This window comes from Colobus angolensis, unplaced genomic scaffold (genome assembly GCF_000951035.1).
Source record: "Colobus angolensis palliatus isolate OR3802 unplaced genomic scaffold, Cang.pa_1.0 Scaffold163, whole genome shotgun sequence".
Taxonomy (NCBI): Eukaryota; Metazoa; Chordata; class Mammalia; order Primates; family Cercopithecidae; genus Colobus; species Colobus angolensis.
The window spans coordinates 2,966,870-2,989,146 of NW_012114744.1; the positions used below are offsets into that span (position 1 = coordinate 2,966,870).

Genomic DNA, 22,277 nt, shown 5'->3' on the forward strand with positions numbered 1-22,277 from the left:
TTTAAATTAATATTCACTTAAAATATATTTATCATACAATACTTTAAAGTGCCTGGGAAATGAACATATCCCAAGATCAAAGAACACCATTTTTCAAAACTTCAAAAATGTTATCAGTGACCTGAACAATTTTTAAAATTTTCATACAGCCTATGAAAAATGTACTTGCAAATGGCTACTTTCCAACTAGGAATAGAATGGGGAGAGTATTTAGAAATAAATCACTGACATACTTTGTCCACTTTGCAATGTGAAAACGTTTACTCACAAACATGTTTTCTTCAATCTTGCAGTTGTTATTAATTGTGATTGGAGCTATAGCAGTTGTCGCAGTTTTACAACCCTACATCTTTGTTGCAACAGTGCCAGTGATAGTGGCTTTTATTATGTTGAGAGCATATTTCCTCCAAACCTCACAGCAACTCAAACAACTGGAATCTGAAGGTATGACAGTGAATGTGTGATATTCATCTTGGAAAAAAGCTACAAGAGCTATTTGAGATTCTTTATTGTTAATCTACTTTTCAAAAAAAATTCTGCTTTTAAACTTTCACATCATATAACAATAATTGTTTTCTACATGTATGTGTCTATAAAAGGAAACTGTATTACAAAGTACACATGGATTGTTTTTCTTAATTAATGGCCATGTGACTTCATTTTTGTTTTAAAATGGGTATATAGAATCTTACCACAGTTGGTGTACAGGACATTCATTTATAATAAACTTATATCAATTAAATTAAAAAATGATAGTGCTGCTATTACTAAAGGTTTCTCTGGGTTCCCAAATGATCCTTGACCAAATTTGTCCCTTTGACTTTCTGTCTTCGGACACCCTTCCTTCATGTATTGGAGCTGCCATTTCGTGTTCCCCCAAACTCTACTTGAGCTGTTAGGGAATCACATTTTGCAGTGACAGCCTAGTGTTGGTGCATTTTCAGGCAATAATTTTTCAGTATATTTCTGCTTTGTAGGTTATTAGCTAAATCAAGTCACATAAACTTCCTTAATGTAGATACTTGAAAAAATTGTCTTAACATTTTTTTCAGTAATAATTAATTTAGAATTAGCCAGAAAATTCCCAGTGGTAGCCAAGAAAAAGGAATAAATATTGGTGGTGATTTTTTAAGTTCCCATCTCTAGTAGCCAAATAAAAAAGGAGGGTAACTCATTAATACAATAACAAATCACATCTATTCAAAGAATGGCACCAGTGTGAAAAAATCTTTTTAACCAATGACATTTGCGATATGATTACTCTAATTTAGTCTTTTTCAGGTACCTTGTGTTATGAAATTACATTCTGTGTTTATGTTATTTGCAATGTTTTCTATGGAAATATTTCACAGGCAGGAGTCCAATTTTCACTCATCTTGTTACAAGCTTAAAAGGACTATGGACACTTCGTGCCTTCGGACGGCAGCCTTACTTTGAAACTCTGTTCCACAAAGCTCTGAATTTACATACTGCCAACTGGTTCTTGTATCTTTCAACACTGCGCTGGTTCCAAATGAGAATAGAAATGATTTTTGTCATCTTCTTCATTGCTGTTACCTTCATTTCCATTTTAACAACAGGTACTATGAACTGATTAATTTTAGCTAAGCATTTAGTCAAAACTTTGTCAATGAATAAGATGCTGCATTCTTATAGGTTATCAATTTTTGGTATCTTTAGAGTTTTTTTGGAGTTTAATAATTAACAGATTTGTTGGTTTATCATTGAACAAATGATTTCTTTGAATTTCCATTGTTTTATTGTTGAACAAATAATTTACTTGAAGTTGGAGATATATATATATATATATATATGGTATTATCCCTGTTTTCACAGTTTTAAAAACCAAGGCACACAGATTGTCAGATAGCAGTTCTGTGATTGAAGGGGAAGAAATGTCACCTCTTCATACTCATATTGATGAGAGTCCTAGCTTCAAAATTAATAGATCTCTAAAGAAGGGAAATGAAGCATCTGCATTCACACACACACACACACACACACACACACACACACACACACACACACACAGTTCCCCTTGTCAGTAAGTTTTGGTTTTTAAATCTCTACTAGGTAAAATTTGTTACCTAATTGCGAATTTTGCACAAAGTAAAACTGTCACAGAAAAGAAAGGAAGTGTCATGTTTTTCAAAAGAAAAAAAAAAAAAAGAAAGAAAGTGCCGTGTGTTTTAAATACAAATGTTCTGGATTGATTTTAGGATCTTTAGTGAAAAACAAAGTATTTCATAATAAGTAAAATAAAAATCTATGTAGGTAAATTTATTTTCTCTAATTTAAGAATTTGAATTTCTGAGTGTTTATGATAAGTGTTGAAGTAAGTTGTTATATGTGACAGTGAATATTGGCAGAGTAAATGCCAAATCAATGCCAAATCTGGGGGATTATTTGATTGTAGGAACAGAATTCTGCTCAAACCAAAAGCAGGCATTTGTTGGAGTTACAGGAAAGCCTCAAGGAACACAAAGAAGGTGGTGCCATTGGACTCTTAAAGAAGCTGGAACAGGCACAAGAGAGTCAGCTGCAACTCTTCTTCTTCTTGAGTCTGTATCTGTCCCGGGTCCATTCCTTTCTGTGACTGCTTCATTCCTTTCTCTCTCTAAAGACTGGTTTTCCTGATGTACCAGGGCTATGCCACATTGACTTTATGTAGTGTCTCTATTCTGGCCTCCTGAATTAACTGGCTTTCCTGAGGTACCAGAGCTATGCCACATTGACTTTATGCAGTGTCTCCATTCTGACCTCCTGAATCAACTGGTTTTCCTGGTATGCCAGAGCTATGCCACATTGACTTTATGTAGTGTCTCCATTCTGACCTCCTGAATCAACTGGTTTTCCTGGTGTACCAGGGCTATGCCACATTGACTTTATGAAGTGTCTCCATTCTGACCTCCTGAATCAACTGGCTTTCCTGGTATACCAGGGCTATGCCACATTGACTTTATGTAGTGTCTCCATTCTGGCCTCCTGAATTAACAGGAGAACTCCTCTGTACAATTGCAAAGTCCTGGAGAGAACAGAAAACCGATTCCTTTTGGCTCCTCCTTTGCAGGGTCCACCTGCAGTCTACTCCGCTGCTATGAGGATAGTGGGTTTGCCACCTTTGTTGTTCTCTCAGCTAGGGCAGTGGGAAATGACTCTATGCAAGGAATATACATGGGCAGGCAAATGTACTAATCCTCATCAGTACTGCAATTTTAGGCAACTTTAAAAAATTCTTTTAAGTTATTTGAAAATGGGATCAAAGAAGGCTGAATTACATAAATGAAGATTTGTTAACAATTAATTCAAACCAATATAACACATGTTATAACATGGTTGAGTATGATTGAGTCTTGATTTATTAGGGCAATAATCAAAACATTTAACAATCATTATCATACAGAACTTACCAATCAAATCAGATGCTCAGCCAGAGTGGATGTTGGTCACCCAGGTATTATTATCCCTGGCTCGACTGGTCTTCAGCTGTGTTAACTTGCAAACGTTAATTAGCTCTCTTAGCCCCTCATTTTCCTCAAGTGTAAATAGACACAATAATATTACCTATTCCATAGGTGTGGGTGAATGGTAAATGGGATGATTTTTCCAAAACACTTAGTATAGTGCCTGGTCCATGGTAAGTACTAAATAAATGTTATCTGACTTATTATTATTAAAATTTTATCTTCTCATCTTGACCTTCAGAACAAGCAATATATTGGGGTCTAGGTAAATCTAACCTATATGAAAATAATTTAGTATTACATACAGATATATGCTGTGTATATTATGCCTTCTGTTAGAGGAATTGCAGAAACAAAAATTTCAATTAATAATAAGATGAATTATTTCTCCCAACTGTAGAACCTTTTGACAATTTTATCATGCATTACAGGAGTAAGATCTCTCGATTGGGACTTGATAGTTTAACTTTATGATAATTTAAGAACATGCCTCTTAGAGAATTTTTATGGCCATGATACTGAATACTTATGAGTTTTAATTAGCGATCCTTTTTAGCCCTTAAGCAAACATTTATTGTAATTAAACACTTAGGTATCATTCTTCCCAGGTGCACTAATCTTTTTTTTTCTTTTTTTCTTTTTTTACATAGAGGGTATTATTTTCTCTTTCCGAATGGCAGACCTGTTAGTTTTCTGACTGTCGGGTGAAGTTCTAAGTCCATTTACTTCCCAACAGTATGCAATTAGCAAATGTCCTCCCTGCAAAGGCACAGAGCACATCTAAACATCTAAACATGCAGATGCTGTTTGGACACACTATTCCCCTGCTTTTGGTTTCTTTGTAGAGGAGCTCATCTGGATATAGGATCTCATTTCCCCATTGCCCATTCTAATATTTGTTACTGTTATTACTTAGAGAATAATAGTAGAAGAGACAAATATGGTACCTACCCAATACCAACAACAGCTCCAACATCAGTAACATTTTTTAAAAAGGGCAACACTTTCCTAATATTCTATCACTCTTTGATTTAAAATCCTGGTTGAATACTTACTATATGTAGAACATTATTCTGTTAGTAAATGATGTGATGAACTGAGACTTAAAAATTGTTAAAATCAGCATAAAATTGAAATGTAAATTTAATAACATGAGGTTCATTTATGTCTTTTGTGCATCTATAGGAGAAGGAGAAGGAACAGTTGGTATTATCCTGACTTTAGCCATGAATATCATGAGTACATTGCAGTGGGCTGTAAACTCCAGCATAGATGTGGATAGCTTGGTAAGTCATTATCATCTTTTTAACTTTTATGAAAAAAATTCAGACAAGTAAAAAAGTATGAGTAATAGCATGAGGAAGAACTATATACCCTATATTGAGCTTAAGAAATAAAACATTACAGGTAAATTGAGGGTCACTCTGTATCTTTCATTAAATCCTTATCTCTTCTTTCCTCCTCAAAAATAGCCACTATGAAGATCTAATATTGCAGTGAGCATTCTTTCATCTGTTTCCTTGTTCAGGATTTTCTAGTACCAATACTTGGGAGTTGTGCTACTGGGTCATAGAATTCACCCATGCTTAACTGAGTGGTGCCAAATTGTCCTCAGGTCTGTTGTACTGACATATATCCCCATCAAGAGAGTGCAAGAGTTCTCATAGCTACATATCTTCAACAACACTTGGTGTCTGATAGATGTGAAGTGATTACTAAAAATGTAGAGCATGTGGATACATAATTATTGGCTTTTGCTGTTCTCTTACATTAATTTCTTATTCATGTTGATTACTCATTTGTCACCTAGATTGTTTTTTCTTCCTTAATTAATTTGTAGGAATTTATGAGTTATGGATTGATTGTCAGCTCTATACATTTCAAACATAATCCCTCAGTCAGTGGCTTGGTTTATAGAGTCTTTTGATGAAAAGAAGCTTTTAAGTTTAATAAAGTTCAATTTGTTGTCTTTTCCTTTATGTTTTATGCTTTTGATATCTTTATTAAGAACTCCTTATCTTGGGTTCTCAAATTTAGCAGCATAACATTTTTATACTATTATTTAAATTTTTTCACATCATTTAGTGATAGTGCCTTTCTTATTCCTCAAGTGTTTATCTTTGCCTTCTCTCTTTCTGCTTGATAAATATTGCCACACCTGTGTATACTTTATTAGTGTGTACAAAGACCACATTTTAGTTGTGTTATTTCTCTCATTTTGGTTTTCTAGAGTGCAGAGCCATTAATATTATAGTAATGTTTGTGTGCTAATACCATATCAGGGGTACAAATCCCATTGCAGCAGGACTGAGAAATTAAAGAAATGATACACATTTACCCATTTTTATTAAGAAAAACCAAATGCATAATTTTCAATCAGACTATGTGGTTGGTCTGGATAGCTTCATCATTGAATTTTTAAAGTATTTTTGTGCTACTGTATTTAAAAATATTCATTCAGCACTGCTTTTGTAGATGGTTTAGAAACCCAAGTTAAGAATGACTGTGCTGTGCAACACTATTATTATACTCTTTTTAAAATTATGTTTTTTGCTTACGTTTCTTTCCTTGTTCTCTGAGACAGTGTTCATGTTCCCAAACCACACAGTTATTCAGCTATAAAATTTGTATGATCAACTCCTGTCAGAACAAACAGCATTATAAAAAATATCTCCAGGGAAAAGAAAACCCTTTTAATGCTCTCTTCTGGTCCCTGTGTCTTCTTATTTTCTTTAAGCATTTTCATAACACATTGAGCTGTAATTTAATCAGAACATGATTTATACTAAAGTTGATTTCTTTACCTCTAACTTTTTTTTTTAGTTTGATCAGCTCTCTTTAGCTTCTGTAGTTCTGTCTTTAATTCCATTCCAGTATGCTTTTGGAGTTGGGTCTCATAAATGTATAGAAATGTTTCTGTTGGAAAACAGCAGGAGAATATTAAATGAATATCATGCTTACATCTATTTAATTCTTTGCCCAACCTTCTACAACTTTGACTTTACATTTAAGCTCCTCATGCACTTACATGTTTCTTTACCTAAAAACATCTTTTCACCATGGATGTATACAATTCCTTTCTCTTTGCTGTATTAATTTTCTTGGTTTACATAGTAGCCTCTACACATTGATGTCAAAACCTCTGTTTGGTGCATTTCTACTCTGCATGTTCAATCTCCATGAAAGTTTCTGTAAGGCATTTTCATTCCTCTAGTTTTTCACATGTGCATCCTGGCTTTGTGACCTGTGCTTTGATATTGTGCCTTTCATCTTGTGGCACTGAAGGATCTTTGCAAGGACCTATTATGTTATAATGCAGTCTATGAAAAGTATCAATATTTGCATTTGATCACATTTAAAAAATCACATTCTTTTGTTTGAGTATCAAAGCGAATATGTGAGTTATTTCCCTGCCAAATAGCACAAGTAGGCTTTCCTGGATGTTTGTGGGCATTTATCTGGTTATTGATTCCCATCATAGTGCTGTTACCCATGCCATTGCTAAACTTACACAGTAACTTTTTTGTTTTCACCTTGACATATGTTGAGAGTAGGAAATAGATATGACTATGCCCTCAAATTTTACGTTTATATGATGTTAATCCCAAAGGTCCTTGTGACTTCTGAAGTAAAAACTCAGTGTTGTCATTTTACTTACTGAGTTGTTAACTGAATTTAGCATTGAGTTTACAATGAAGTAAACAAGGTGTTTAGTTTGATGTACACTGCTAGTTTTTCAGAAAAAAAAAATGTTTATACTTGGAAAGAATAGTTTATTTACCCAACTGGCCTAGTTTAGACAGGAACACAAAGTCAAATGTCCACAGAACTCTGAAGTTATAAAAATGACAGTGTGGCTTTTTTTTTTTTAACCTTCCACCTGGTGCTTATGCCCAAGTGCCTAGCTTTCTGTAGCTCTCAACTAATAAAGGTAATGCTTTGATAACATTTAACCTCAAGTTGCATTGTGTCTATGATCACATATCTCAAATATTGGTACACAAAACTGTACCACAACCTTTCTTATTAGATTTTCCTATGAAATTCCTTATTATATTCCCTAAGATAGCTTTTTCCCACCTTCTTCTCCCTTCTCAGGTGCTTGAATAATTCCAACGCCTGCACTTTTAGCCAGTGACTTTATTATATCTTTTTAAAAAAACTTAAAAAAAAATTTTGATGCAACCAGAAACAATTTTCTCGTTTCTCTCCACCAGTTGCACCAGCCTACTGCACCTCTGCTCATGTACCACCTTCTGCCGGTGTTCTTGCTCCTATATTCAGGAGCAAGTAATATGCAATACCTACCTCTTCGTGGGACCTTTCTCGTTAGCATAAAAATACTTTCCCTTGATCTCCAGCTACTATCCCGTTTCTTTGACCTATATATAGCAAAATGTCTGAGAAAGGACAACTTTCCATCTTTTCCTCAACCTACTTCCGTTTTTTTCTCAATCCACTTTCATTTCATTGTTTTCCTCAACCCATTCTTTCCACAACCTACTTCATTTTATTTCCATCAGCACCGTAACTCAGGATCAACATCTCGCCAGAGCCAATTTCCTTGTCTCCCTTAACAGCTCCAGCAGTATTTATGCCATAAACAAGTTCTTCTTGTGATACTTTCTCTCTTGCTTCCGTGACACTTCTCTCACTTCATTTTCCTTCTACTTCTCTGGCTCCTCCTTGGTCCCTTTACCTGGCCCCTTCTCTCTTTCAGATCTCTAAACATCAACTATATCTCAGCCCTGTTCTACTGACACTCTCTAGCTGTTATTTTCTAAACCCATGCTTCAGAAACCGTCTCTTGATGAATCTTGGAAGGCCGAGGCAGGCGGATCACTTGAGGTCAGGAGTTTGAGACCAGCCTGGTCAACATGGTGAAACCCCATTTCTCCTAAAAATACAAAAATTACCTGGCCATGGTGGCATGCACCCAGCTACTAGAGAGGCTGAGGCACGAGAATTGCTTGAACCTGGGAGATGGAGGTTGCAGTGAGCCGAGATCACGCCACTGCACTCCAGCCTGCGCAATAGAGGAGACTCCATCACACAGACATACACAATGAAAATAAACCAGCTCTTGATGAATCATAAATTTGTATCTCTAGTTTAGACTTCTATCCTGCTCTCTAAATGTGTATCCAGCTATCGTCTTGACACCACCATACGTTCATAAAACACAATTATAGAGTGTCTTTCAGTTGGCTTGATGTTTTAAGGCATGAGTTTCTGTTCAATATCTCCTTAAACTATACCCAGGGTCTCAGAAGACTATTAAAACAGGACAAAGCTTCTATTCTACTTACTAATGTGTCTGGCCTTATTTGGCAGTTTGGATAAAAAGTCATCTGAACATTGTCACTTTATGAATAATATAGTTTAATAGTTTGTGAATCACCCCTGTAATTTAATAAATAGTAAAATTATCAGAATCTAATTTAATAATACCTGTTGGAACACCCCATGTTAGGGGATTTCCAGTTATTTCAATTGATATCTCAATGTTTTAAAAAGTATTTATTTCTATTAATAATTCACTCTTTATTTTAACATAAATTGTGGCTATCTATCTCTGTTCATTTCAATTGTATTTCTCATACCATTCTATAGATGGGGTGAAAAGAAAAGTGTTGATGTTTTAAAACTCCATACCTCAAATACTGTATGAATTTATAGTTGTTATTGCTAAAGCAATTATCTCATATTTTTTCCTCCAAAACAAAGTTGTGTGCTGGTTTATTTTCTTTGGACTCATAAGATGCCTTCAATTTTTAGTAACATAAGTCTTCTCTTTCTCCTATTCTTAGCTACTTAAGTGTTATGTAACTTAAATAAGCACTGAAGATTTCTATCTGTATGAACGAATAAAGATTAAATAAATAAGATCTAGAAAGGGTGACAAGGTGATGCTTCCAACTGAACCATACCAAGCCATCTAGCGACTGATAAATTTCTCACACTCACAGTCACATTGTTGGAAAGAAGCCGTTGACAATTCAGTTTGTTTCAGGACTGTCTACCACATAATGGGCACAACTAAAAGACTACTTTTTGTCTTTTACTGTTTGTTTTGTTGATCAAGTGACTGTACAATGACCAACAAGAAGTCTGATGTGTAGAGAAAAGGGGAACCTGGCTTTTCTGCCTTACTCCTGTTGCCTAATTCTGAGCATGTGAATATTATTCTGTTTCTTTAATTCTCCCAGAGAAGCAGCAGATAAACCATCCCTGTTTCTGTTAGCTGTCTACCCTGTTCAACTTTGTGTTTCTGATAACATAAGAAGAAGAAAGCCACCAGTGTGAGCAGGGAAGGCAATGAATCTGCAAGGCTTGTGGATAGATTTCTGTTAGTGAGGCTCTAGAAAATTCTTCCAAGATTGATGCAATCTGAGAAGAGTTTTCTGTCAATAGAAACTCCAGAGGTTTCTCCTTTGTCCTTTTATTGTCTGTGTTTGTTTTGGGTTCCAGTAAAGATCAAGTGACTGATTGTATAATGACCAACAAGAAACCTGATGTGTGGAGAAAAGGGGTACCTGGCTTTTCTGCATTACTCCTGGTGCTTAATTTTCTTGTATTGAAAGTAGTTTTTGCTGTAAGAATCTGAGGGGAGGAGTCATTTCTTCAATTTTTTTTGGTCTCCTTTTAATGGTTTCTTGATCATGTCTATCTTTATTTTTCTGTTTCCACAAGTCTTTGTGGTATATTTTCCCCTCATGACCTCTGTCTCAAGACTTCCTTCCATCCATCTCTTCTCATTGCATCCTGTAGAGTATCTGTGGTAAGAGCCCTGCATTCCATTCTGGCCTTGCCACGTGGGGCCTTGGGCAAGTCCTAGACTCCTTGAGGGCCTTATTTTTCTCATTTGTAAAATGAAACGGTTTGGTGAGAAGTTTTCTAAGGTTCCTTCCAGCTTTGACAATCTCTCTCTTCTAGATCTTTTTCCTGTGAAAAATTTCAAATCTTGATTAGCATGTAGGCAGGTATTATTCCACATCCTGACAGGAATCACATTTCTGCTACTATCCCTGAATGCTAGAGTCCATTGATTAAGTTATTCACTGCTGCAATTATCAGAGCTGATCAAAGAACTCTGAACCAGTGTGTAACTAGAACTAACAAATGAAATGCCATTATGATGTTCTAGAGTCTTAAATTAGTAGAAGAGGTTTTAACAAGAACCTTAAGAGATTGCTGGAATGTTAAAAACAAACGAACAAAAAAGGTTGAAAGGTTTAGAAAATTCACTGGGCTTTGTGCCTATCATTTTTCTTCCTGGGTTTAGATAATCTCATTTTTGCAATGAAGGAATGAATTCGATCACAAGTTCTCATCCTAGTAGCACATGCAGAATGTTTATAAAAACACAGAGTAGCCAGGTGTGGTGGCTCATGCCTGTAATTCCAGCACTTTGGGAGGCTGGGGCAGGTGGATCACTTGAGAACAGGAGTTGAAGACCAGGCTGGCCAACATGGCAAAACCCTGTCTCTACTAAAAATACAAAAATTAGCCAGACACATGCCTCCCAGCTACCGGGGAGGCTGAGGCAAAAGAATCCATTGAACCCCGGAGATGGAGGTTGTAGTAAGCCAAGATAGCTCCACTGCACTACAGCCTGGCGACAGAGTGAGACTCTGTCTCAAACAAAACAAAACAAAACAAAAACATAGACTACTTAGGGTCCACTAAAACCAGTAAAGTCAGTTCTCTTGGTAGGGGGCAGGGTGACTGAGTATGATGTTTGTCATTTTAAAAAAAAAGTGCTCCAGGTGATTCTAGTGTGTATCAGGCAAGACTGGTGAACCACTAAACTACATGCTAAGACTCATTTTAGCTCTGATTTTCTGTGAGTCATAGCAGAGGGCTCAGCAAACTTTTTCAATAAAGGCTAAGATAGTAAATATTTTCAGCTTTGTGGGCTGTGTTGTCTTTATGACAACTCAACTCAGTGTTTGTAGGGCAAAGCAGCTGTACATAATATGTAAACTAATGGGAGTAGCTACATGTGTCCTGTGGGTCATAGTTTTGCTGACCCCTGGTCTATGTCATAGAATTTCCTTTTGGATTGATGGACCACCAGCAAATGACTTTTGTCCTATATCAATCAATGATACATACATAAATCTCTACAAGGCATGTAAAGGATGAGGCTTAGTGACAGAGTAATTTGAGGAAGACACAATATTGCAAAATTCTGATGTTTGGAGAAAAATCATATTAAAATAGTGAAAACTGTGAGAAGGTATTTTGATTTGTTGTTTTGGATTCCTCTTTTTGCAAATTCTTTTGAAATATTTTCAGCGGAAGCCACATAAATCCAATTGCATTCACCAAGCTAGATTGTAATTAAGCTCCAGAGTAAGTAATAGATGTGATGAGTGATGTCTGAGCTTTTACATGGAAGAGTAAGTTTGAGTCTTCATTTGCCCATTTACACACTTAGTACCATGTTTACCAAAGTTCTTAGTTATTGAAAATGGGCACCCGCATATTTTGAAACCTTGGTATTAACTTGGGATATGCCTTTTGTCATGTTGCAAATAGGTTTTGTTTCTGTTTTGTGAAGATCACCGTCTCTGTCACTTCTAATAGAAAAAGTGACACTGACTTCTCAAGTGATTTGACACAGGTTAAAATATGTAAACCGTTTCTGTAGAGAGCAAGCTGTAATAATATACTAAAGGGCTAGGTTTATAGTATAATATAAGTAACTCATTTATGCTGTTAATAATTTATAGCAACATGGCACTTGACTGACTTTTTATGTGCTCTAGCCGTGTAAGTAATAGATGTAGAAACATAGACCAGAGTTTCAAGAACATGTTTTGGGCAGAGTCTGTTTTCTTGCTATTATCTCTTAGGTTTATGTTCATGGCCTAAAGATTATGCTAATGGATCTAGATGTCAGGTCTGTGTTAGCGAGTATTGAAAAGCATAGTTTTTGCCTACTGGGAAGGATTTATGATTTAAAAGCCCTAAATCTCCCCTTTTATATACTTCATACTTACAACATTTTTCCTGTGAAATGTGTGACTTTTTTACATTGTGCCTGTTTTCTAGATGACTCTCTTCATATTTATTTCTTGCAATCCTTCAATAACTATCAGTCATGACGTCTCTTTATAGTGTTGCCAGCCAGATCTCAGGTGTGTGAAGTGTATTTTCCATTATGGCTTTTGGGTTATGATGACACATAGTTTGGGTGTTAATGCCTAATCTAGATGTGCTGGCTTCTGAACAACCAAAAGAATGAAAGGAAATAGAACAAATATTTTTGTGAGGGAGAGGAGTCTGGCTTCTTGACTTATTCTAGAAAAAGCCTGTAAACCTCCTCTTCCCTCTTTGTCACACAAAGTGAAAAGAAAAATCAAGAATTATTTTCTTCTTGGCTTAAATGCATCCTTTATAAAGTAAGACCGAGATTAGGCTGTGAAACTATCTTTTTGTCAAGACTGTCATAATCCCAAAACACTTTGTTCTTCTAATGCTTAGGTTAGTTTGAACTGTGACCATTTTTATAAAGATAGTGAGGTCCAGTTTTAAGGGCTGACCCCTTCTCAAGGGGCTCAGAAGAGGTTTTGGAGAATAATAAAATTAAATAATGAAACCAAGAATTTAAACCAGATGATGATCCTTAAGAAAAATTCTCATCAAATTTGGGCTAAACTCTAATGTACAGAGGTCTGCACAAATTATGTCACGTTTTCTTTCCCACAAATGAAGAATGGGGTTCCTTGTGTCATTGGTTGGGTCTCATTTTGGCTTCATCTTCTATATCTCAAAGTCTAAGAAAAGTGCTCCTACCAAAGTGGGTGTTAGCTATCATGAGACTTTGCTGCTGGCAGGCCAGCTTGCTGCTCTAGACAGAGATATCCCTCGATCCTCCTTGGACAACTCTTTTCTGTGCACAGGAAACAGCAGGCTGGGGTTAAGGAGTTTGCCAATCCAGTCATTCTGATAATTGTGGAATATGAATTTCTATTCAGCACAATCTAGGTAGCTAGCTACACAATGGCACAGTTTTTATGTATCAGGTGAAAATGTTTAGTAGGCACTCTAAATGAGAGAAAAGGTTAAGTGAGGTTAAAAGCTCAATGAAAACAAATAGATGAGACTAAGAATAGTTCAATAGGTTGTAACTTCCGTCTAATCCAAATAGCAATGAATATTTTGAGGCTGAGGAGCTGAGGGGTAAAATTGCAGCCTGGACTACTTGCTAATGTAGACTTGTAGCACTGTTATTCTTACTGCACAGACACTACTTTCTGCATAGGAGATGGAATAATGAATTCATTCATTATTAACAAAGATTTATTAAGTGACTGTGTGGTACTAACCACTAGATGGGAAGGGATGTTTTGAACTGTCCATTGTTTGAATATAACAAGGAACACTTTGAACAAGGTTACTATAGTAGGCAGAATTGGTTTAACATGAAGCCTATGAGACATAAGCCGCAGGTCCTCTCACGTGCAGGAACTCCTTTGAAGGCCCTGTACTTAATTTTATATGCATAATTTGGATTTGGAATCTTTTTTTTTTCTTAAAGAATTCCCCAAATTACTTAAACTTCAGGCTCCACAAAATCTGGATCCATTCCTGGTAGCAGCTGTGAATCTTTGACTATGAAATTAAGTGAAATGTCTGTTCATATCCTTTGCCCACTTTTTGATGGGGTTGTTTGTTTTTTTCTCGTAAATTTGTTTAAGTTCTTTGTAGGTTCTGGATATTAGCTCTTTGTCAGATGAGTAGATTGCAAAAATTTTCTCCCATTCTGTAGGTTGCCTGTTCACTCTGATGGTAGTTTCTTTTGCTGTGCAGAAGCTCTTTAGTTTAATTAGATCCCATTTGTCAATTTTGGCTTTTGTTGCCATTGCTTTTGGTTTTTAGACATGAAGTCCTTGCCCATGCCTATGTCCTGAATGGTATTACCTAGGTTTTCTTCTAGGGTTTTTATGGTATTAGGTCTAACATTTAAGTCTCTAATCCATCTTGAATTAATTTTCATATAAGGAGTAAGGAAAGGATCCAGTTTCAGCTTTCTACTTATGGCTAGCCAATTTTCCCAGCACCATTTATTATATAGGAAATCCTTTCCCCATTTCTTCTTTTTCTCAGATTTATCAAAGATCAGATGGCTGTAGATGTGTGGTATTATTTCTGAGGACTCAGTTCTGTTCCATTGGTCTATATCTCTGTTTTGGTACTAGCACCATGCTGTTTTGGTTACTGTAGCCTTGTAGTATAGTTTGAAGTCAGGTAGCGTGATGCCTCCAGCTTTGTTCTTTTGACTTAGGATTGTCTTGGAGATGCGGGCTCTTTTTTGGTTCCATATGAACTTTAAAGCAGTTTTTTCCAATTCTGTGAAGAAAATCATTGGTAGCTTAATGGGGATGGCATTGAATCTATAAATTACCTTGGGCAGTATGGCCATTTTCACGATATTGATTCTTCCTATCCATGAGCATGGTATGTTCTTCCATTTGTTTATGTCTTCTTTGATTTCACTGAGCAGTGGTTTGTAGTTCTCCTTGAAGAGGTCCTTTACATCCCTTGTAAGTTGGATTCCTAAGTATTTTATTCTCTTTGAAGCAACCATTCATGATTTGGCTCTCTGTTTGTCTGTTACTGGTGTATAAGAATGCTTGTGTTTACAGGCTCACTGCACTCATGGCAATAGATGCAAAAATCTAAAAATAACAAATCAAATGCAACAGTATATTTCAAGTATGCAAGGTTAACTTAGTATTAGAAAAATCTATATTTTATTTCAATATATTAAAAGAGAAAAAGCATTATCGTCTCAATGAATACATGAAAAGGATTTAATAAAATTCTCTCATTTGTGATTTTGAAAAATGTCTTAGTGAACCTTTAGATCACACCACATATGAAAATTAACTCAAGATGAAGACTTGAATGTAAGACCTGAAATCGTAAAACTCCTAGTAGAAAACAGGTTAAAATGTCCTTGACATTGGCCTTGGCAATCATTTTTGGGTATGACATCAATAGCACAGACAAAAAAGGATAAATAGACAACTGGAAATACATCAAACTTAGTGTTTGCACAGCAAAGGAAACAATCTATGAAATGAAAAGACAGCCATAGAATGGGAGAAAATATTTGCAAATCCTTTATCTGATAAGGGGTTAATATCCAAAGTATATAGTGAACTCACAGAACTCAACAGCAAGAAATCTCATTTAAAAAATGGGCAAACAACCTGAACAGACTTTTTTTAAAGATATGCAAATAGCAAACAGATATATGAAAAGATACTCAACATTAGTAGTCATCAGGGAAACGCAAATCAAAACCACAATGAGACGGCACAGCACATTGTTAGGATGACTATTACTCAAAATGACAAGAGCTAACAAGTATTGGTGAGGGTGTGAAGAAAACCTCACCAATTTCTTCTGTATTGTTGTATACAAGGGATTGTACACAACATCTGTATACTGTTGGTGTACAAAGGATTGTAAACTGGTATAGCCATTATGGAAAACAGTATGGAGTTCCTCAAAAACTTAAAAATGGAATTCCCATGTGACCCAGAAGTCCCTTGCAGGGTATACATCCAAAGGAAATAAAATCATTATGTCAAAGTGGTGTCTTTACCCTCTTGTTCACTGCAGCATTATTTGCAGCAGTCAAGACATGGAAACAAACTAAGTGTCTGTCAATGGATGAATGGATACAGAAAATGTGGTATATGTACATAAAATACTGTTCAACCATAAAAGAGAAGGAATCTTGCCACATGAGATAAGAGGGATGAACCTGAAGGACATTATGCTAAGCAAAACATCAGACATAGAAAGACAAACACTGTATGATCTCACTTATATACAAAATCTAAAAGAGGCTAACTCCTAGAAGTACAGACTAGAAAGGTGGTTGCCAGAGGCTGGGAGGTGGGGCAAATGAGGAGATGCTGGCCAAAGATTACAAACATTCAGTTATAAGATAAATAATTTTGGGGACTCTAATGTACAGCATGGAGGCTATTGTGAATAATACAGTTCTGTTTACTTGAAATTTGCTGAAAGTAGATCTCAAGTTTCCTCACCCCTGGCCACACACAAAGTGTAACTATGTATGGTGATGGATGTGTTGGTTAAAGTGATCATGGTAATCATTACACAATATATACAGATTTCAAATCATCATGTTGTACACCTTGAATATGTACGATTTTTATTTTTCAAGTATATCTCAATAAAACTAGAAAAAAATAAAAATATTGAAATAAAAAAAGAAATTAAGTGTACAAGAAATAGGACTTTACTTTTTCTGTAATTGAGTTTATTTTCTATTTGAGCATGCATTCCACTGAGTGAAAGAAATAATATCATTGAATTCAGAGATATTGCTGGGTTCTAAGTAGAGTTTATAGAATGCCATGATATTAGGGATTAAGGAGTGTGTTGCCCTATATCATCTTTTGTCCGTGCTGTCTCTGAGGCACAGATGTTCCTGTGTGACCTAGAGGGGCATGGTCCAGGTAGATGGAGTCTTTGTCCTTCTTGTTCTCACTGTGAGCTCTCCCTTGCTGCCCGTGAGGGGTCAAAAGATTCAAATCTGAAGCTATATCAAATCATCTGTGCGTAGACATTCCAAGCAACCAAGTTCACTCTACTGCTGCCACGTCATGCAAGGCATAGGAAGCTTCACTATGGCATGAGTATTTCCTGGGCTTTGCCTTGGAATTCAGGCACAGGCCTCCTTTGTTCTAAAATTCCCCATATCTACTTGAGGATAAAGCCAGGATTTGGTTGCAAGGCAGAACTTTTCTTAGAGGACCTGGTATCTAAACCCTTTTGTTATCCCCACTTATGGAGTGAGGAGAGTGACTGCTTCTAATCCATCATAATTTTGTCTATCGCTACTGTTTTTCCATGAACACTATGTTTTGAGTCCTTAGGCTTTGGCTTCTGGCACTTAAAGGCCAATATTCACATGGCTCAAAATTTTCAAATGATCAATATCTGACTTGAGTTTCAAAAGCCAGTTTTTGAAACTTAAATGACCAGAATTGATTTGTTCTGCTCTGGTTCTGATGTGGCCTCTCCTTCCAGAGATACTGGAGGTAGAATAGTCAAGCTGGAAAGCCCGCGACTACAAGGAATTGGTTAGTAATTCATAATGTTATCTGTCCACATCTATTCAGTAATGGCATCTCAGTGGCTGCACAACTGACCATGGTGAAAGTGTTTGCACAAGCCACTTTTTCTTCCTGTCAGAAAATGTTCTCACCCACTGAATTGAATGACTATCTGATCATATGCTGTGAATGAGTGCCCCGTCTTAAGATTAAATCACGTGTTCTTGGCTAGGCATATTTGTCCATTCTGTGGGGAGCTATAATAGTCTGTCTTAGAGTCACATTAAGCAGCTAGACTGTAAGAAAGACAATGAGTTGGAAAGTTACATTTTCTAAATTTGATTGATACATTCCATTTGTCACATTTCACATTAGAAGTTGTGGATTCACCCTCTATGAGCGTCACTAATGCAGAATGTAATTTGCAATGCTCAAACACAAGTCCTAAACAGAAAACATTGTATATTACATTCCAGTGCAGCCAAAATAGTGGTTTTGAAAGTCCTTATTTTCTAATAATACTATGTGTAATTTTGAGTCATATAATAGCTACAGTTAAATGTTTTATTGATTGGAAGTATTGAAATGTGAAGGATTTTTTTTATATAGTGTCTTTCCTATTTTGCTTAATAAAAAATAAGTTTAGAACTGTGTATAGAATTAACGTGCAAAAAATCAAGTCTCAACTTTATACAGTTAATCTACATTCGTGTATACCCTTCAATTATTTCAAGAGAGGGATACTATTCTTATGCAGGATAAATACAATGAGATATTTTAAATGCATTGTAACTGTATCTCTGGCGGTTTCATCTCAATAGTAGTTGTAATTTTAATTTATCTCCCAGACCTTATTATAAACTAGCAGCTCTCTATGACAATTAATGACAGTGTAAGAGTGTATTTTAATTCAAAGTTAATCAAGAATGACTGAGTTAAGACTTAGCTACCCATAAAAGTAACTCATAAATCAGAATTTAAAATATTACATGTGGAACAATCATGACTATATGCCTTTTACTTCCTCTACTATTATTTAGAGTGTGGGCTTTGGGTCCTTCTCACTTCCATTAATAGTGGGCTTGACTTCAGAGGATTATTTTCTTGAATCTTGAATAATTGCTGAACAGCAATTGAAGATATTTTCAAGATGAAGGAAACTGAAGCCCAGAATCACTAGAATGAAAAAAGAACTTCCCAAACAGTGCAGGCTTGATCAATGGCATGTGAAAACAGGCAATACAGTTAAAGTTGCTAAGATGGAATTTTAATGTTCAATTAAGGATCTGTCTAAACTCCTCTGCTTTATCCACTAATCATTCCATATTAAAGATGAAGAGTTTTTCCCATTTCAGCTTTTGATAATGAAAAATAGAAATAATAGAAGCAAATGCACTTTTGCACACATTTTTTCCCAAAAAGAATAATTTTTAAAGTCTAAACATTTGGCATAAATAAGATGATATGTTAATATTGTGAAGGAAAGCTCGTTAAACTTTTGACTGAATAAAGCCAGCATCAATAATTACTAGTAAGACTAAAAATAAGAGTAAAATTGTGTCTAGTCAGCTACTAATACCTGGGAAGGATTGAGTCACAGGATCAAAGATGATATCTTTTAAAAATAGAAGTTGAGTGAATTCAAAGTCTTCAAATTCATTCTTTTTATTCATTTATATTTATTTACTCACTAGTATATTCATTCCTTTATTCATTTATTGTTCAAATATTTATTGGGTACTTATTGTATGCCATGTTGTTTTAAAAATCATATTCCAAATTCCAATAAGTCATAATTATTCAAAGAAGTAGGTTTTTTTTAAAAAATGGAACACCTTTAAAAATTGAGTCATTTTATTTCTGAATGCATTAAAGATAAACTTTATTAAATGTTACATGAATAGATTTATAAAGCAGATAAATATTTAACTTCAAATATAACCCTTATATGCAATTACATTTTCCTTAGCACTAAAAATGAGTATTTAAGTAATTTAGATTAAAAGTGTAATTATTTAACTGCAGATATTTGCCAATTACTTAAATTGTTTGAAGATTATAGCGAAGTTGTTTAAAATTGTCTAATCATCAAGAGTTCACTTAACCACCTGGTTGACACACAAAATTATAGTTAGTTACTAAGGTAGTTCGAGAGAAAGAGAAGAATCTTCAGTAGTGATTTTGAGGTGTGGTACATTTTATTATAACATACTGGTTATACAGCATTGTGCAGTGCTGCTCATAGTGGAAATAAATTTTCTCTTTGACGTCATCTATTCCCTTGAGAATAGTTCGGCTATTTATGTGTGGCTTACATAACTGAGAATTAGGTGATCACAAAAATAAACAGGCCTATACAGAGCCCATTTATATAAGTCCTGGTTATTTCTCTTTGGTTAAGCTTTTAATTATATCCAATTATTTCCTGTTAGTTCATTGAAAAGCCTGACAAATAACCAAGTGACAAGTAGCAAGTGTTGCATTTTACAAGTTATTTTTTAGGAAACATCAAACTAATTATGAAATTGTCTGCCATTCTTAAAAACAAAAATGTTGTTATTTTTGTTTCAGATGCGATCTGTGAGCCGAGTCTTTAAGTTCATTGACATGCCAACAGAAGAAGGTAAACCTACCAGGTCAACCACACCATACAAGAATGGCCAACTCTTGAAAGTTATGATTATTGAGAATTCACACGTGAAGAAAGATGACATCTGGCCCTCGGGGGGCCAAATGACCATCAAAGATCTCACAGCAAAATACACAGAAGGTGGAAATCCCATATTAGAGAACATTTCCTTCTCAATAAGTCCTGGCCAGAGGGTGAGATTTGAACACTGCTTGCTTTGTTAGACTTGTGTTCAGTAAGTGAATCCCAGTAGCCCGAAGCAATGTGTTAGTAGAATCTATTTGTAACATTATTATTGTAGAGTAGAATCAATGTTGAACATACATGTTTTATTATATGGAATCATTATTTTTAATATGAAATTTAATTTGCAGAGTCCTGAATCTATATAAAGGGTTTATTTTAAATGTGATTGTTCTTGCAGAATATCTAATTAATTGCTAGGTTAATAACTAAAGAAGCCATTAAATAAATCAAAAGTATAACATGTTTTAGATTTTCCGTCTTGAAAATACCTTCCAATAATATCTTATTGCTGACTCCATCTATTGTCTTAAATTTTATCTAAGTTCTCTTCTGCCAAACAAGTGATACTTTTTTTCTAGCTTTTTTCAGTTTGTTTTGTTTTTCTTTGAAGTTTTAATTGAGATATAGATTATTTTTCCTTGTTATTTACTATATTAAGCATGAGTAATTGGCATTATTTTGAAATCCTTCTTATGGATCCTAGCACTGGGCTGAACACATAGAAGGAACTTAATATATACTAATTTCTGGAATTGATTCTTGGAGACAGGGATGATCATTATCCATGTACTTCAGGCTCCATAAATATAGTTCTTAATTGTCTTCAAATCCCTAATTCTGGACTGCTCTATAAATTTAGGCAAGGGTATTATATATTTTGATTGATTTTCTTTTGTTACTTAGATAAAATAAAAGGGAACTGAAAACTGAATTGAAAACTGAATTTTAAAACTTTATCTCTCTGTGGTTAATTGCAAACACAGATACAAAAATATAGAGAGAAATACAGTTAGTAAAGATGTTAGGCCACCGTTACTAACACTGCCATAGAAACAGTTTTGCTCATGAGTTTCAGAATATATGAATTTGATTTTGCCCATGGATTTTAGAACTTTTAGAATACCATAGGTAGCTGAAAGTGTTTTTTCCTGGGGTCACCAAGATGAATGCCAAAAGTGATATCATTATTATAAACAATAACAAGAATAGGTTGGTATAAACCTAGTAGAAAGCCTAATAAATTGACTTCTCTCCTCCTGACATCCTGCCACCCCTTTGATTTGCTAATGCTCATTTGTCCACTAAATTAAATTCAAGCAGGCCCTAGTAAAGTAATAGAATTTGTGGAGTCCTCATTAATATAGGAAGTTTCCCTGATGTGAGATTAGTAATTTGAGATGTAGCAAAATGAGAAAGAAGTAATATGCTCATGTATTTCATTTTCTCTGCATCTGTATATGCAAAATAGGCCATGTGTGTTCAGTAACTATTCACTGCAAGGCACTGTCTAGGTACTTTGGGGGAATTGAAAATCACTTGCATAAGGCTATGGATTGTGCCATTTGTCAAAAGACAAAATGACAACAAATTTAGTTTAAAGATCTCAGTCAGCTTTATTTTCTACTCTAGATTTGGGCAATGCTTCATTTCACAAATTGGAATAAGTGTTCCAGTAAGTTGAGCAAAGGAGCTTGACTTTATAGACCCAAAAAAAGGGCCAAATGAAGCAGAAACAAAGAACAAAAAGAGAATTGGTCATTTTAAAGTTACTTTTATTGAAAGGTGGGGACAAGGAGACAGAATAATAGGAAAGTCACTGTTAATGCAATGGTTAACATTGCATTAATAATTAAAACAGAGGGAACTTTAAGATTGAAGTTTGAAACTGACCTGTTTGGGAAATCAGGCTGTCTTCTTTCTTGATTTCTTGAAAGGCCAGATAACAACTCAGTTTTGCTTTGGTAAACATGGGTGATTCCATTTTTACTTTTAGTCTGGTCTGTGGAGGCCTTGTGAGAGAGCTTAATCTAAAACAATGATTTCCTG

At 35.2% G+C, this 22,277-nt stretch overlaps 1 protein-coding gene across 1 annotated transcript in view; it reads left to right on the forward strand.

Moving 5' to 3' along the window:
• Positions 1-22,277, forward strand: part of CFTR (cystic fibrosis transmembrane conductance regulator (ATP-binding cassette sub-family C, member 7)) — a 185,041-nt gene that overhangs the window by 122,139 nt on the left and 40,625 nt on the right. The window contains exons 19-22 of the mRNA XM_011937379.1: positions 294-444; positions 1,353-1,580; positions 4,650-4,750; positions 20,147-20,398. Of these exons, the coding sequence (XP_011792769.1) occupies positions 294-444; positions 1,353-1,580; positions 4,650-4,750; positions 20,147-20,398 (732 nt within the window). The remainder of the gene's footprint in view (positions 1-293; positions 445-1,352; positions 1,581-4,649; positions 4,751-20,146; positions 20,399-22,277) is intronic.